Source organism: Cyprinus carpio, unplaced genomic scaffold, assembly GCF_018340385.1.
Source record: "Cyprinus carpio isolate SPL01 unplaced genomic scaffold, ASM1834038v1 S000006659, whole genome shotgun sequence".
Classification (NCBI taxonomy): Eukaryota; Metazoa; Chordata; class Actinopteri; order Cypriniformes; family Cyprinidae; genus Cyprinus; species Cyprinus carpio.
In genome coordinates, this window is record NW_024879283.1 from 172113 (window position 1) to 188576 (window position 16464).

Sequence of the window (16464 nt, forward strand, 5' to 3'; positions counted from 1 at the left end):
TTTTTTTCTTGATTTTTTTTTTTTTACTTGATATATAAAATAATAAACTTTGACCATTAAGATTTATCATATTGTGAGATTATTTTCATGACAATTGCTCACATTTTAGCACAAATGATTTTGATGAGTCAAAGCATTTTAATTTATTTATTTTTCTTCTGGTGATTCTTATTACCCTCAATGTTGATTCTCATTACTGTAATATAGCACTTTTAAACTTTTAATTTTGAGATATTACTGTTGAAATATTACTGTAAATAAAAATCATTAATGTACAGTAATTGCATTTTAATATTAGAATCAGCATAAAATAAAGGCAGTACAACAAGTACTATTTATGTAGTATTTATGTATAAAATCTTTACAATTTAAATATGATCATTAATTTGTAATCCAGTAATGGCAACCTTTTTTCACATTATGGTAATAAGAACTTTGTTTTAAATAAAAATGATGCATGAGAATTAATAATTTCTTATTAATTAATAAGTTTAATATGTCATCATATTTGTCATGTAAGACCAGGGATATTTATTAAGAAAGCAAAAAGGGTCAATGCAAATTTCATGTTGTTTTTAAACACTTTGAAGAAAGATTTATAGCAGAAGGAGGCCAAGAAAGGGAGATTGGGAAAAAAGGAAGAGGAAAGCATAAAGATTTAGCTGTTGAATGTTTCATCCTGAGATTCCCAATCATCCTGGCAATGAAAACATGCTTTAATAATTCAAAAGGGGGAGAGACACGCAGAGGCTGCAGATGAGACTATAGCCCATTTCATATATAAAGTTTTTACTGATAAATTACCAGTAAATTACCATTAAGAGATCCTTTACCACTAAGGGAAGTTGTAACATAACCAGTAAATTACCGGTATGATGCTGTGTGTAAACGCAGAATGAAGATTACCAATACGAGCATGTACGAGTTCAGAACACACTGACATAAGACGTCTACTCTGGGCCAATCATAACATTCTGAAGCAGATTTACTCCGTGCTGTGTAGTTCAGTTTGAAGTTGTCTAATACAATGTCTCTGGGCCAAAAGCACTGCATAAATGGGAACGTTTTACCAGTATTTTTAAACAGATGTGGGAATGGTGCTTTACCGGTAAAAAGACGGAACATTGTTGCCTGTGTGGCCAGTGCATTTTTATATTACTGGTAAATTTGTTCCAGTAATTTTAAGGCAATTTACTGGTATTACTGTGTGAACCGGGCTTATGAGAAAAACACTGGAAAGTGAAGAAAGCTGGAGCTTGCAGTGTAAAGCACTACAAACAAGTCAAACCTGATCGATAGCACAAACGTCTCAATCAATAAACAAGTCCTTATTAAAAAACACTGTATAAAACACCCAATGCATTAATAACAAAGCGGCACAATAATGTCAATAATGGAATTTAGATTTTGTTAATGTAAAAGCATAAGTTCAGTGAGAGGTGTTGTTCATTGATTGTTTGTCAGCAACTATTTTTTTTTTGTAGTTCTTACAATGATCAATGAAATACTGAGCAGTGAACTTGCTGCCAATTTCAAAAACCAATGTTGCACCTTGTGTATGAATATTGTTTGAAACATACTCAGTCCCATATTTTGTGTTTGGTATGTCAGCCAACCATGGTAGTGATGGTGGAGTGGTCATTAAAGGGCTATAAAGTTACGCTGACAACTAAGGAAGGGCAGGCAAAGCCACGGGAATCAATAGCCAAGGTCAGAGAGTGTTTGAGAGGACACGTGGTCTCCTGGGTCCCATTAACCGTCTCTCATTTCCAAAGCGGTACAGGCAACACAAGTCCTGTATGCTGCTGGTGTTAGTTTTTTTCTTTCTCATAAATTTTATTGCTAAATAATTAAGGTTTATATTATCCACAGAGAGCTTAACAAGGTCATATTGTACTGCTGTGCCCATCAGAGTTACCTTTACATAAATAAGAAAAAGTAAGAGCGTTAGCACACTTACAGGCCTATATGGCCTGAGGGAAATTTTATTTGCTTCTGTGATGTTTCTTTCAGCAGCTAGAGAAAATTCACAAGTTATTTCATAATTGCATTGGAAAAAACATCTAAAAATCTCACTTTGACAACAATCTGTGCCCTAACTGTGGTTTTGTTGCCTCGTTCTGTAATATCAAGCAGTTAGTGCCTGTTAGCACTGCTAGCATAGCATGACTCTGTTTTTCATTCTGTTTCTGGTCGTTTTGAAACTTTAAAGAAGAGTAGAGAGGGGAAAAGATGGGAAAGGGGAGGAACCCTACTGTATTGTATAAACTAGCCTTCAGTATGGTGGTTTGATGGCCTTAGCTGGTTTAAAATGGTTTTTCCTAGCCTGGTTAAAATTGTGTTTAGCTGATCTGCCAGCTCATCTCCATGGCTAAGCAGCTGAAAAGTGTCCAAAATCCATCTAAAACCAGCTAAACAGACCAGTCTGGCAAACTTAGCCATGTAACTTAGGTTTTAGAGGGGTTTCCAACAAGCGAAGCCACACTAGCTACAACTACTGTATGTGAGCTACTTTAACTACTAGGCTTTAACATGGCTCAGTTTTATAAGCTTAAAGTCCTGTTTTCTCTCTCCTCGAGACACAGAGTGTATATGGTCCACTCCTACAGCACAACCTGAATCTATAGTGATGTCTGAGTTTAGTTAACAGTCGTTTTTCTCTTTCTAGCATCTTCAGGGGCCAGACTCCACTGAATCCCCAGGTCTCAGAGGGAGTAAGAGAAAAAACAGTGATCTACTGAACAATCCCTCTCTCCCCCTCTTTCTGTACGTCTCTGTTTGGAGTATAACCCTGTTTCTGTTCCTCACTCATTCCCATGAAAATTTTACATTTTAGTGATTTTGTGGCTAATTTATTTGAATTTGTACAAAGAGAGGAGAAATTACAGTAAAGCAATGCTACTGATGTTGGTAGATTATATGACAATGAAAACATGGTGAATCTAGCATGCATAGATTACATTCATACTACACATTATATACTACATATACTATAAAATATATTGAGTGTACTTTTTTTGGAATGCAGCTTAACATATGTGATTTTGGATGCAGCCTATGTATTCTACACAGAATGATTCACTGACTTCTGAATTCAAAGGAATCAAATCACTGGAATGATTCAAGTCACCCCCACCATTATTGTCTCTATTGTCTCTATACTAAGCAATGTTGCACATCTACAACATCTGTCATTCTGGAGATCACTGTTGTTGATGATGTTACATATATCTAGTTCAGAATTGCATGTTCCTGGTTTGACATTTGCACCAGGCGTCCCCAAGGCCTTCCCAGCAGCCTCTGCCTCATTTTCCCCTAAGGAGTGGTGTCGCAGTGACATGCAATAAGTCACACACACACACACACACACACACACACACACACACACACACACACACACACACACACTTGTGTAATTGTACACATCCAGCCATCTCATTGTTCTTGGTATCTAAGACAAAGCTTCACATCTTTATCCACAGGCGAAGCACTGCTCTTCACTCTCGCTCTATCTCTGTATCCCATTTATAAACATCAGCTCCTGCCTGGTAGATTCTCTGTTAGTGAGAACTCCTTCAGATGGACTAATCAGGTGCTGCAGTATCAATCTCCACCAGACTTCTGGCAACGCAGCAGTGCTCACACCATGTGCTTACTAGTACAATGATCGTATCAGTTGGCTACAAAAACAGTAACCTGTTTAAGTCTATATAGTAGTATTCAGTGAAATCTCTGTGTATAGATTCCAAACATTATGATATTTTGTTACTGCATTTCCTTAGGGAATGTGTGTAACGCAGTAGGGTCAAAGCCTTTAGTTGTGGTCAAGTTCACATGGTTCATACTTCATGAGCTTGTGTTAAAAATAGTTCACCCAAAAGGTGTTCCAAACTCATATGTATGAAAGCCTGTTTCTACCTTGGAGTAAAAAAAAGGGTCTTTATCCACCTTATTTTTTAACGTGGAAGTAAGCAGTTTTTTGTGAATGTGCAAGACTTCTGGTTCATGCAGTAAATGGTAAAACTGTTTGCACTACAAACCAGTCTGTTTATAATTAACATAATACATAAAAATAATATGGTAAGACATACCAGTTTTACAATATCAAGCAGCAAAACAAGCTGTTTTGTACAGCGGAAAATAGCTGGAAGTGAATGACACCGGAAGCCACACATATTCAATTTACAAATAGCCGTTTCCATACTTTCCAGACTTTCCAGACTTTCTTTCATGGAAGACTAATTTTGTAGAATGTTTACAAAATAAATCACCATAAAAGCAGTATTAGGTTATTAGAATTACCTAAAACTATTAAAAACTGTTTTGTTTGTTTAAGTATGGATTAAATTACAAATATGAGAATAAAATAAATAAATAAATAAAATAAAATAAAAATTAGAAATGCTCAATTGGCAACTAAATGAAACAAGTTTAAGTTGAAGTATACTATAATTATAAACCAGGAAAAAAACTAACCCTAATATATAAAACATATATATATATATATATATAAAATATATATATGTAATATATATAAAAAAAATTCACAAAACAAAATAACTAAAACTTAAACTAAAATTAAATCGATGACTGTAATTCATAAGTCTTTTGAAGTTATACAATACTTTGTGTGAGGAAAAAGTTTGAATTATGTGCAAACTAGTTGGGTTTATCAAGACGCATTGTACCATGTTTGAAATCAGTGACAATAAGTTTTTAAGTGAACAGTGACTTAAAATTTCAGTGATAATTAAATTGTGATTTTTTTAATATTTTATACCTTTAATATCAGCAGAAAAGGCCATTTCAGCTTTCATTACCTGAGTAAACATTGTGCTTTGGTATTATTTGCTTTTTGTTTAAATGGTGTGACACCTTTCTTTCTTTTCCTTCCTTCCTTCCTTCCTTCCTTCCTGGTATTCCTCTACAAAGGATGCTCTCCAAATCAACAGAGCAAAGCTTGAAATGGCTAATACCTGTTTACCTAACAACACTTTCATTCCTCCTGCCTTCCTTCTCTGCAGAGGCTTTAGTCTGAGAGCCTCTCTTTAACAGACTAACTCAATGGGGAAGAGAACATAAAACAGCATGAAACTTCACATAAAATGATAACTCCGACCTGAAAGTATAAACAAATATTTTTCACTGGTTTCATCTGTAAAGTAAAGAACTGTTTTTCAAAGCTAGGATATCATTACATTACATGATAACTGCAAATCATTTTAAGGATTCGGTTAAAGGCAGGTTTAAAAATGGTACACATGTATGTACTGTATCTTAAAATGCACTTATAAAAGCAGTTACATAGATCTAAGGCAGGAGGTAAAAATGAAATCTGGCATCCTGGCATCCACATCAAGTCCTAATATTCTGTCAGACAGTCCCAATATCAGAGTTACATTAATGAATATGCTATGCTAGTTTGGAATCATTAAGATCTTTTATATGTTTGAAAGACGTCTCTTAAGATCACTAAGGCTGCATTTATTTGGTCAAAAATACAGTAAAAACAGTAATATTGTGAAATATTCTAACAATTTAAAATAACTATTTGCTATTTTAAAATATATTTAAATGTAATTTATTTCCTTGATGGCAAAGCTGAATTTTCAGCATTATTCCTCCAGTCTTCACTGTCACATGAGCTTTCAGAAATCAGATTTGCCATTCAAAAAAAAAAAACAGTTGTTTTAAAATCTTTGTGCAAACCGTGATACATTTTTTCAGGATTCTGATGAATAGTAAGTTCAAAAGAACAGCATTTATTTGAAAATATAAATCTTTTGTTACATTAAAAGAAGGCTTTAGTGTCACTTTTGATCAATTTCCTACTTCCTGCTCACCCTTTTGTATAGTAATATATAAGAACGGTGCCTTTTGCCATACAAAAACGAATTTATTAATTATAATTTGTAGCCTTTGATGGTTGTATGTTACATAAACTGTAAAAATTACAAATTCAACAAACAAATTCTAGTTTTACAAGAAAATACTATTTCAGTTTTTCTATTTCACATTTAATTCAGTGTTACTTGCTGTTTCTTTGTAGTCATTTGTGTAATATATTACCAATTTCTAAATTAAAACTGTTTTGGACTCACTTCTACTGATTTTTTTTCAGTGTAGGTAAACAACCATAATGTGCTATATGTCTTTGTGTGCAGGATAAGGTGTATCACAGTCAGATACATCATCCTCACTGGACTGTCAAGTCAGATCCTCCGGCTGAGCACCAGCACTAGTGCCTGCCTAAGGCTCCATGCACTTGGGAAAAGCACCCCAAACACTACCTGACATGCTGCCCAGCCTAAAGCAGGAAGGTAATGCATGCCCTAAAATACAGGTTGAAAATAAGCAGGCAGTTCTATAAACTCTGTGCGCTTTGCCGTGGTGAGCCATCTCTGTTAGCTCGGTGTCAGGCTGCATCAGGAAAGGCCTAACAAGACAAGTGAGATAAAGGGAAGAGAGTATAAGATGCCATGGAAAGGGACAGTCCTTTCTTTGTCTTGTCTCCCAAAATAAAACATGGCCAACACTCAGAGCGACCGCTGACATGCTAGGTGCCGCCGATATGGCAGCGAAGAACGTCCTCTCACATTATTTCCACAAGCTAATATTATGTGATGTCCGAGATGTGTTTGAACACGTCTTTACGTCATGTCTCAAGGAAAGTGAAGGCTGCCATGTCGAATCACCGATCTGGATGGCTCCTGTCAAAAGCTCTTGATGTTCAAGGTGTATATTTTCTCCTGCCTTCAGTTGAGATACAAATGTCTCGGGGTAAAAGACATGCGCCAGACCCGACTTCCTTGTTCTGTCTTTTAACAGACTGTGATAATGAGTGTTCCATTTTTAAACTGTCGGGATCAAGGCGAAGCGCTCATCTTTTCTGAATGCAGTAAATCATTTAAGAGCCTCATGGACAAAGTATTCACTTCAGATGGTGCAGTTCAAATGAGCACATTCTGTATTTTAACTCCGTTTGCGAATATTATCAGCAAGCTACGTAGAGGCATCGCTAGACCAGGGTTGAAGCGGCTGAATCCTTTCAGGGTTATTTTAGTATTATTATAATATTTTATGTTATAGTATAGTATTTATTAATATATTGTATTAGCTTTCATTTTTAGATTTACAGTTTTTATTTTAGTTTTTAATAGTTTAAATCATCTTTTATTAGTTTTTGACTTTTGACCAAGAAATTGCACAGATAAGTCACATTTTATTATTATATTTAGGAATAGTGTAATATACTGGCAAATTTAGTTCCCCTTACTCCACAACAAATCCTCTGAATCCAAATGTATTCAGAACAGAACAAGAATGAAAAATGTATGTAGTAGACAAACATAAATTATAGTGGCATTCATTATAAACAACATTTATTTTAGGCACCAAGCCTAAACAAACTAATTTATAGTAAAACTAAAACTTATGACGTATGGGAAATGTACTATATGCTGTACATAAACTTGGGCTCACATAACTCTCTCATTCAACACAAATACAAATGTGTGTGTTTTGCGTGCTTGACATCAATTGCATTACATAAGTCGCTCTGGAATATAAATTGTAGCACATTTCAAATGATTAAAAAAATGTGACATATTTCAGAATATACAGTACTTTATTTCCAGGCAAGCTTTATAAGTTTAGTTTTTTTAACCTGATATTTAGATTATAGTTGTATTTTCAATAACAACACTGTTGTGGATAACCCTGAATGTTAAAGGCACAAAGGTAAAGAAAGTAAATTAACTCTACAGCCCTAAATGGTCAAAATAAAATGCATTATTTTATATCAGCTGACATGCAGTTGTGTGTTTACAGCTTCACTTGCACTTGATCTAATAAAAACAATGATATTCTTTAGAGAGATGAACTCAAGACCTTTGTAGTCCCTTAGTGGAAAAAAACACCATGCCAACAAATGAGTCAGAGTTTGGCTGCTTAACTGTTAGAAATCAGAACTAATGATTTTCTCTATTAACGGCCATTCAGTTGACAGAAACAAACAAAAAAAAATGTTTTCTTACATTTTTTATTTACATGCATTTTTAGTTAAACATTCGGATTTCTGAGATATTTAAATGCAAATTCTGTTTAAATTTATAAATGTGAATAATGTATCATAATTAATAAAAAAAATTGGAAATTTGCAATTATAAGTTTAGAATTTATTTTGTGCTAAGGCAAGTGAAAAAGTTGACAGGGCAAGTAAAATTTTGAACTAGCAGTAGAAACAAATCCTTAGAGCCCATAAAATCACAAATGCTTCATTATATTATATTGTTTTTTGGGGGTCTGTATACAGGGGTCACATCCAGGGGTCCTGTACTGGCTGAGCAACTGCCTGAGGTGAATGGTAATGGACAGCTTTCTCCAGGTATTACAGACCTGCTTGTTTTGACCTTTATGTGCTTTATGTCAAGCAAGTTCCCTGAAGGTTGTAGGCATTTGACAAAGATCATTTTCTACTTTTACCCCCAGCTCACTTGATTCCAAGTTAATAAAATGGAAATGGTATGCAGGAAGTACTCTCCTCCACTGTACAAACACCATTCAGCGGTCAGGGAGACAGCTAGCTGACAAGCACAAACAGAACCCAGCATCGTGCCTCCCTATTTCCAAAAAGAGCTCACGTCACAGATGACCTTTCGCCATACGGTTCACCTCTTCTTGCCTTAATACATCATTAATCTCTCAATAGGCAGTGACACGGCAAACCTCTGCCGAAAGATTATTGTTTGCTTTTTCTCTCGTTGACTCCTAATTATCATCAGCTAATGACCGCGCCTTCCTCCCTTTCAGATTTAATTAACACTCCAAAGAGAAAGAGAGGGCCAAATGTTTGGTTTAATCATCTGTATGACACAGTAAAGGGGTCAGACTTGGCCGGGATCTATTTTTATGATTCTAGAAATACTAAATATGAGCATACTGTGGTGATTATCCAGCAATGAGGTGAACTGCGATAAATAAATAACACTTTTTAAGAAGATGTGACATATATACAAATGGGTTCATGGCTGTGCCCTTTTCTGAACAACATTTGTAGTGTATGACTAGAAATTATTTATATTATAAAAACTGTGTTTTACCCATATAATTGTGCAGTTAGGCCTGATTTACACATACTGTGTCTGCACTTTATACATTAATGACAACGTAATGAAAAAAAAATGTGACAAGGCTTAGTTTGATGCTCAATTCTGCGATTTAATTCAATTAATATATGTGCAACATGATTTAGAGAGAAATTCAGCTTTCTCTCTCTCTCTCTCTCTCTCTCTCTCTCTCTCTCTCTCTATATATATATATATATATATATATTATCATTTTAAAGTTGTACTATACAATTTTACTATTTTAATTCTCTTAAATATATATTTTTTTATTTTAGATTGAAATATTTAAAAAATAATATTTCTTATTTTGTGTCATTTTATAGCAGAAACTGTAATTCAATGCTGCAACAAAGACTATATGATGCCTTTGAAAGCAACATGCAAACCAATGATAAACATTCATTTAAGCAGCTTGTTTATTGTCAGTAGGTGAGCACACAGCCAAACCCATCCAAGCAGATAGGCCAAGATGCTTTGTTTACCTTGCTGTGTCAAGTGCAGAAGGTGCGAGTGAAAACATGGAATGGAGTTTAATCTATATGGACTCTGAACTGAGAGTCAAGTGGAATGCATTTGAGGAAGCAGCAATGTGGAAGTCAAGGCTGTACCTAAAACACCCAATGGAATTTATTTTATTAGGGCATTCCTCAAGTGGAATGGATTTGACTGATGGCACTGTGAACAAAGTGAACAAACATATCTTGAATTATATGTTGAATTAGAGATGGTAAAATGTGAGTGGGTCCAATATCATTGGTCTTAAAAAGTGGGTGGGTCTTGTCCCACCCACATACAATGATTGTGACACCCATAGTTTTAAGGCTTGTCAGTTTAAACATTAAAGTGATTTTAAGCTATTCAAGTGCGAAAGAGATCTCAATGCGGTACTCACACGCTGTCATAGATCATCTCTGTGCGGGCACACCTGAAGTAAGCACACAAGAATCCGTCTCTCATACAGCACGCTAATACAAAATTGAGTTCTCTTTCTCATCTTGAGCAAATAGGCACAAAATGATGTCTGAATGGATTATGTCAGTTGATTATGTCTTAAGTGAACATAAACAGTTAAGAAAATATCAGATGTGCATTAATATAATGGACCCGTGCATTTCTTATGTTAATAATGTTGACAAACGAAAATAGAGAATCACTTGCTGCTCTTAAAGGGGTCATATGATGCTGCTAAAAAGAACATTATTTTGTGTATTTGGTGTAATGAAATGTGTTTATGCGGTTTAAGGTAAAAAAAAAAACACATTATTTTCCACATACTGTACATTATTGTTTCTCCTCTATGTCCCGCCTTCTGAAACGCATAGATTTTCACAAGGCTCATCTCTCTGAAAAGCGAGGTGTGCTGTGATTGGGCAGCTATCCAGTGCGTTGTGATTGGCCGAATGCCTCAAGCATGAGACGGAAATGTTACGCCTCTTAACATATTGTGATGCCTTGTCCGGACAGAGCGACGAGACAAAAACATAAAATCCATTTAATTCGTGATATAAACACATTTTCTAGTCATGTTTTCTTTTGGAAGGCAAAAACAAAGTTGTTTCGCTATCTTAATGAAACAGCCTCACACACCGTGGCATTGAGTGTGGCATTTGGTGGGGGGATGGAGTGGGCTTAGGGTGGGTTGAGTGAGGATTGGATGTCGGCTTGAGAACGGTGCGGCAGGCAGATTCTACGAAGGAGTGTACCTTGGTCTTGCAGCAACCACATGTGATGACCCCGGGCTGGACGCCGCTTCGTCCACGGTGAAAGCCGATTCAGCGATCCACAGTGCAAAGTTGATATATTTTGGCGGCAACAACAATACTACAACGAGAATAAAAGGTACATCTTTCTTTGTGTGAACATCTGGGCGGCGTTATGCAAATCTTCCAACATAATGACGTAGATATGTGGGGGCGTGTTAGAACGAGCTGTTTCAGGGGGGCGTGGACGAGTCTCAACTTTTATAAAGAATATCTCTTTGGGTTTGAGACTTCGTCTTTGCAACTTCACAGATCTTCTTTATTCACCAAGAGCTTGTAACACTCCAAAGAAAAAGAAAATTTGAAATCGCATCATATGAGCCCTTTAACTATGTAACTTTTGTAGCTTTAATGGATATTTGTGTATATTTACTTCATACAATAATACAGTTTCACAAGCACTATCTGAAGCTTATTTAAGTTATTTAAATCTTTGTATCTACTGGTCTGTCTGAGGGCTCAGCCCCCCTGAGGATGAAACCCTAGAACCGCCGTTGTTTTATAGTAATAATAATAATAATAATAATAATAATAATAATAATAATAATAACTATTATTATTATTACTACTACGACTAATATTATTTTATAGTCATATTGATTTTTTTTCCCCACAACATATTTATATATATATATATATATATATATATATATATATATATATATATATATATATATATATATATATATATATATATATATATATATATATATATTCAAACAGATAACATATTTTATACTCAAAAATAAATTACAGTATATTAATGTTGATAATCATTCATTAAACAGTAGGAAAAAATTATAAATTATATGAAATATGAAGCCACCATATTAAAGGAATAGTTTACCAAGAAATGAATATTCTGTCATTTACTCACCCTCTTGTCTTTCCTGTGGATCATGAATTTTGAAAATATCCTTTTTTAAAGTGTTTTTATACAACTTTTGCGTGTCTTTTCATTTTATTTTTTTATTTTAGGTGAACTACCCCTTTAAGTGTATCACATTCATTTTTCTAAGCACTGCATATGTAAGATATACAAAACTAACTTTATGCTTCAAATCTGTTAAAGACCTATAGCACTTGCTAACATATCAATTTATATCCATACAAAGTATGTCTTAAATTGTGACCAAGTTTCTGCAAGACTCCCATTACAATCCAGTTCGCCACATACAGTATGAAGGTCACTGGCTGTACACATAAGACCTGTTGAACAATCATTTAGAGCCTCTTAATCACTTCCAAATTGAACAGTCACTTACAGCTCTATTTTAGTAAACACAGTGTGCAATCCACATGCTAATGGTTGGCCACCTCCGGCCACAGACATACAAATGTAGAAATGCTTAGAAATTAACATGTGAGGACACTTGCACTGAGTCATCATTAAGAGTAGGTTTGCAATCTGGTGGGGATGAGAGATTTTCTCCGCCACAGGTGGGGGGGTGGGTGTACGTACTAGCTCCATTTCTTTCTGGCTGTGTGCGAAATCTCTGACTAAACGAGCTTTCAACTGAACGAGCTATAAAAATGGGCCAACGAGCAGCACCGGCTCACTGCCCAGCCAGTAGCACTTTGTATGGTAAGTAGCCTCCTGTTTCCTGCCTGCGCTTCAGCCAATAGATTTTTTTGTGTTTCAAACCTTTATTTAATCTGAGCTGCTTCTACTCCGAGGCTGAGGATCTCTCGCAGGTGGAAGGATAATGGAAAAAGAGCTGCCATATTGTAGAGAACCTGGGGCAATCTGGGGTTAAGAGAGGGTATCGCAGAAGTGGGCAGAAAAAGAAACAGGCTCATTACGGCAAGCAGCTAGTGGGCCTCCTGCTGCTTCAAATCCACAGTCTCACCTGCCAAAAAAACAGGAGCCTTTTGGCCCGCAGAATCATCTCGTCTACATTTAACATCTTTATGTTATGGTCCTGTGGGGATTCTATGAAGCTCACAAGCAGCATTAGGGAAAGAAAGCATGAATTTGTCATTCGTCACTTATAAAAACCTGTGCTTTTCATACATGGTACCATTGTTGTGAGTGCCTTGAGCACACTGTGTAATGTGCAGTTATTACCTAAAGCTTATTCTACCTGACCTGACCCTTTAAAGGGATATTTCACCCAGAAATGAAAATTCTGTTATCATTTACAAGTGGTTAAAATCCTGCATGAGTTTCTCTCTTCTGTTGAGCACAAAAGAAGATATTCTGAAAAATGCTGGTAACCGAATGGTTGACAGTAGCCATTGACTTCAATTGTGTTCAACAGAATAGAGAAATGTATGCAGGGTTTGGAACAAGTGGAGGGTGCTTAAATGATGACAATTTTCATTTTTGGGTGAATTATCCCTTTAAATCTTTCTATCTTTCTATTACATGACTACCTATCTACCTGTCTATCTATCTGTGTACATATATGACTATCTATCCACCTATCTATCTATCTGGTCTATTTGTCTAAAACATATATGGCTATATCTATCTATCTAACACCTGTCTACCAACCTATCATCTATCTATCTATCTATCTATCTATCATATATGTGCATATATAACTATCTATCTATCTGTCTGTCTGTCAGTTTTTCTGTCTGGCATCTCACTCCATCTCGCACACTAAGATCATGGGTTTCATTCCCGAAGAATGCACAAACCAACAAGTATCAGCCAATTGCATAAATATAATATGCTATAATATAAATATAAATATAAATATAAATGTATATAATGTAATATAAATATAATATGTATAATATGCTAAAATTCCCATATGGCATCTGAGACTAAATTAGCCACTTAATACCCACTTAACACAGTTTTAATTGGAATTTTGTTAACCTATAGTGTGTCACCAGTCGAAACCCCGTGAGCAGTAAAAACCACACGTTATCTGATGCAGACATACAGCTTTCCTGTAAAGCACATCTGTGCTGCTCACCATTATTATGCATTCAAGACCCTTTTCTGTACCCCGGGGCTGTAAGCATAGACCCCTACTGCTAGGAACGGCAGCAATAAACAGTCATAACTCCTTATCATTTTATTGTCTGTTATTGTGTGTTTGCATTGAGGAGGGGCTCAGTGCCACAGCTGATGCAGAATGCTTTAAGCACACAAACAAATCCCCCCCTCTCTGTTTCTCCATCCCATCTTTTGCCTCAACTCAAACCCACACATTCTTTTGTAATGAGAAGAAAACGAGGAAGCAGATCCCAGAGCAGGCTGGTTTGAAGCTGCAGGCTGAACATTAGTAAAAGTGTTATGACTCCGCTGTCACTCCTCAGAGGAAAAAATAACCGGATGGAGGAATTTTTTTTTCTTTTCCTTTTTTAGGCAGTTATATAATAGCAGAATCATAGCAGACGCCAAAGCCACTGACAAAAATATGGCAATTAAAGTAGTTCTGGCTGATATTGGAATATATTTTAATTAAAATTGATATGTGTGTGGGTAAGGGGTCGGGTTTTAAAAATGTGCCCATAAATATGTCAAAAACTGATTTTTGAGGACATATGAAGCAGTTCTTATTATTTGAAATGAGCAAAATCATGTTTCGGTTTCCATCTACTAATGTCAATTAGTTTCTTTGAGTGTTAAGGTTAAGGTATTGTTAATATCATTATCTGTAAGAGGTCTTCGCTTATGTAGCTTTAAAAGTCTGTGTGTATAAAGGTACAGGTTTGGAAATATAGTGAAACACGTCGAAAACCAAGATGTGAAGGCATTTTAAGTGGTCACAAACACCTAAAAAAATGTTTTTGGTTTAGATCTCATAATGTAACGGGTTTAAGTGAGGGTTAAATTTAGGTGTAATGTATAGTAAATATCATTGCTGTAGTGTGAAAACCATTTGGTCTGTGAGGGGTTCTTACTTTAGATGTCTGTATGTGTATATGTATGTATGTGGACACGTCAAGAACACTCTAAATTACTCAAATAGTATCATTCAAAACAATTAGCTACAACTAATTACACTAACAAAGAGAATGAAAGAATTGTCAAATTAAACGCACAACAAAAATATCCCAAACAACATCGTGACACGTATGACTTCCTAACAAAGGTAAAAACAGCACCTCTCTGTGGACACACGAATGTTGATGCATCAAAATTCATGACGTGCATGTTTCTTGAATTATTCTGTGCGAGATTTGTTTTGATATCTAGACAGTAGAGTACAAATGTAGGATATTTCGGTTTTTTGTGTCCACGGCTTATATGCCACATGTTGACCTACTGATATTGAAAGCAAAATTTCCGCATCTAGGCTATAGTTTCTTGGTGTGTGTGTGTGTGTGTGTGTGTGTGTGTGTGTGTGTGAGAGAGAGATAGAGAGAGTCTGAGGCAGCATACAAGAGTTCACAAACACTGGTCCCATGGGCGCCTGTCGCCATGCACCGCCTCTCTCGTCTTAAAAAATATTATTTACTGTGTGCTTTACTAGTACTAGTTTAGCGCGTGCAGTAAGTAAGCTCTAGTAGTTGTCAGCTGCAGTGCGGCATTGCTTGTCTATTTTTAAGAATAATATGTACTGTGTATTAATATTTCATCGGCGCACAGTCAAATGTTAAAAAGCCAGACGAACCTGAAACTAACCTGGTTTAAAATCCCATACAGAGTTTCAGATAGACTATATAAACTCGGATGCGCATGGAAGAGTCGCGTGCAATGACCAGAAATGTAACCTACTTTCAGCATCATGCATCTGCTTGAACTACACCAAAAAACGCACTTATATATTTTAAAATGTTGGTCTTACCTCGCCGGAACATCCTGAAGGTGCGGTGATGATGCGCTGTACTTTATCCCACTGTGATAGTCAAAATAAACGTCTCATCTTTAATAATCCGTGTCATATGTGATAAAAGTTCGATCTTTTTTAATGATCTGCAAACGCTCCACGCCAAATGCAAATTCTTAACTATTGACCCCTTGTCTCAGGTATCCATTACGATGGAAAAACAACATCGCCGACATGGAAGTCTCACAATCCCCGAGAGTTTTTTTAAGGAGAGATGGCTCCGAGAGATGTCAGCCAAAAATGTTTCATATAAGCTTCAGTTAGCACTTAGAACTGCGCAAGAACCTTTCAGATAGCCATAACAAGAGCATTTAAAGTTTTACAATATCAGTTGATGTGAGTACAAAGAAGCCTTGTGGCATTGTATACCACTTAAACGATGAGTCAAATGACTGTTCTGGTTAGAAACTGCGTTTGGATGCTAGAGATGCTCGGGTGATTAACGGATCACAGGCGCCCGTGTCTCTTCAGGAGTCGGAAATCTGGAGCACTACGGGAGGAATGTGTAGAGGAGGGTATTTGCGATGCCCAATTCGTGAAAGAACTATTCATTTGATTCGGATCTTTTCAGTGATTCAGTTGAATGGCTCACGAGCTCTCGGTTCTTGAACCGAGAACCGTTCCTAAAGAGTTGAAAACCGAAAAGTTACAGCAATAGCGAGAAGTAATTCATTTTTAATAATCGTATACATGTTTGTGACTTAAGGGTATGACAGTTTGATCACAATGAATAAGAATTGGTTTTGGTATAGCAAATAAAACCAATCCCGTTCTCCCCACCAA

General features: G+C 35.9%; 1 protein-coding gene across 1 annotated transcript in view; it reads right to left on the minus strand.

Annotated features, from left to right (window-relative positions):
- The window catches only part of LOC122144408 (reticulon-4 receptor-like 1), a 105860-nt gene extending 89689 nt beyond the window's left edge, over nt 1–16171 (minus strand). Inside the window, exon 1 of the mRNA XM_042755297.1 lies at nt 15640–16171. Within this exon, the coding sequence (XP_042611231.1) occupies nt 15640–15652 (13 nt within the window). The 5' untranslated portion in view covers nt 15653–16171. The remainder of the gene's footprint in view (nt 1–15639) is intronic.
- Nucleotides 16172–16464: the final 293 nt, after the last annotated feature.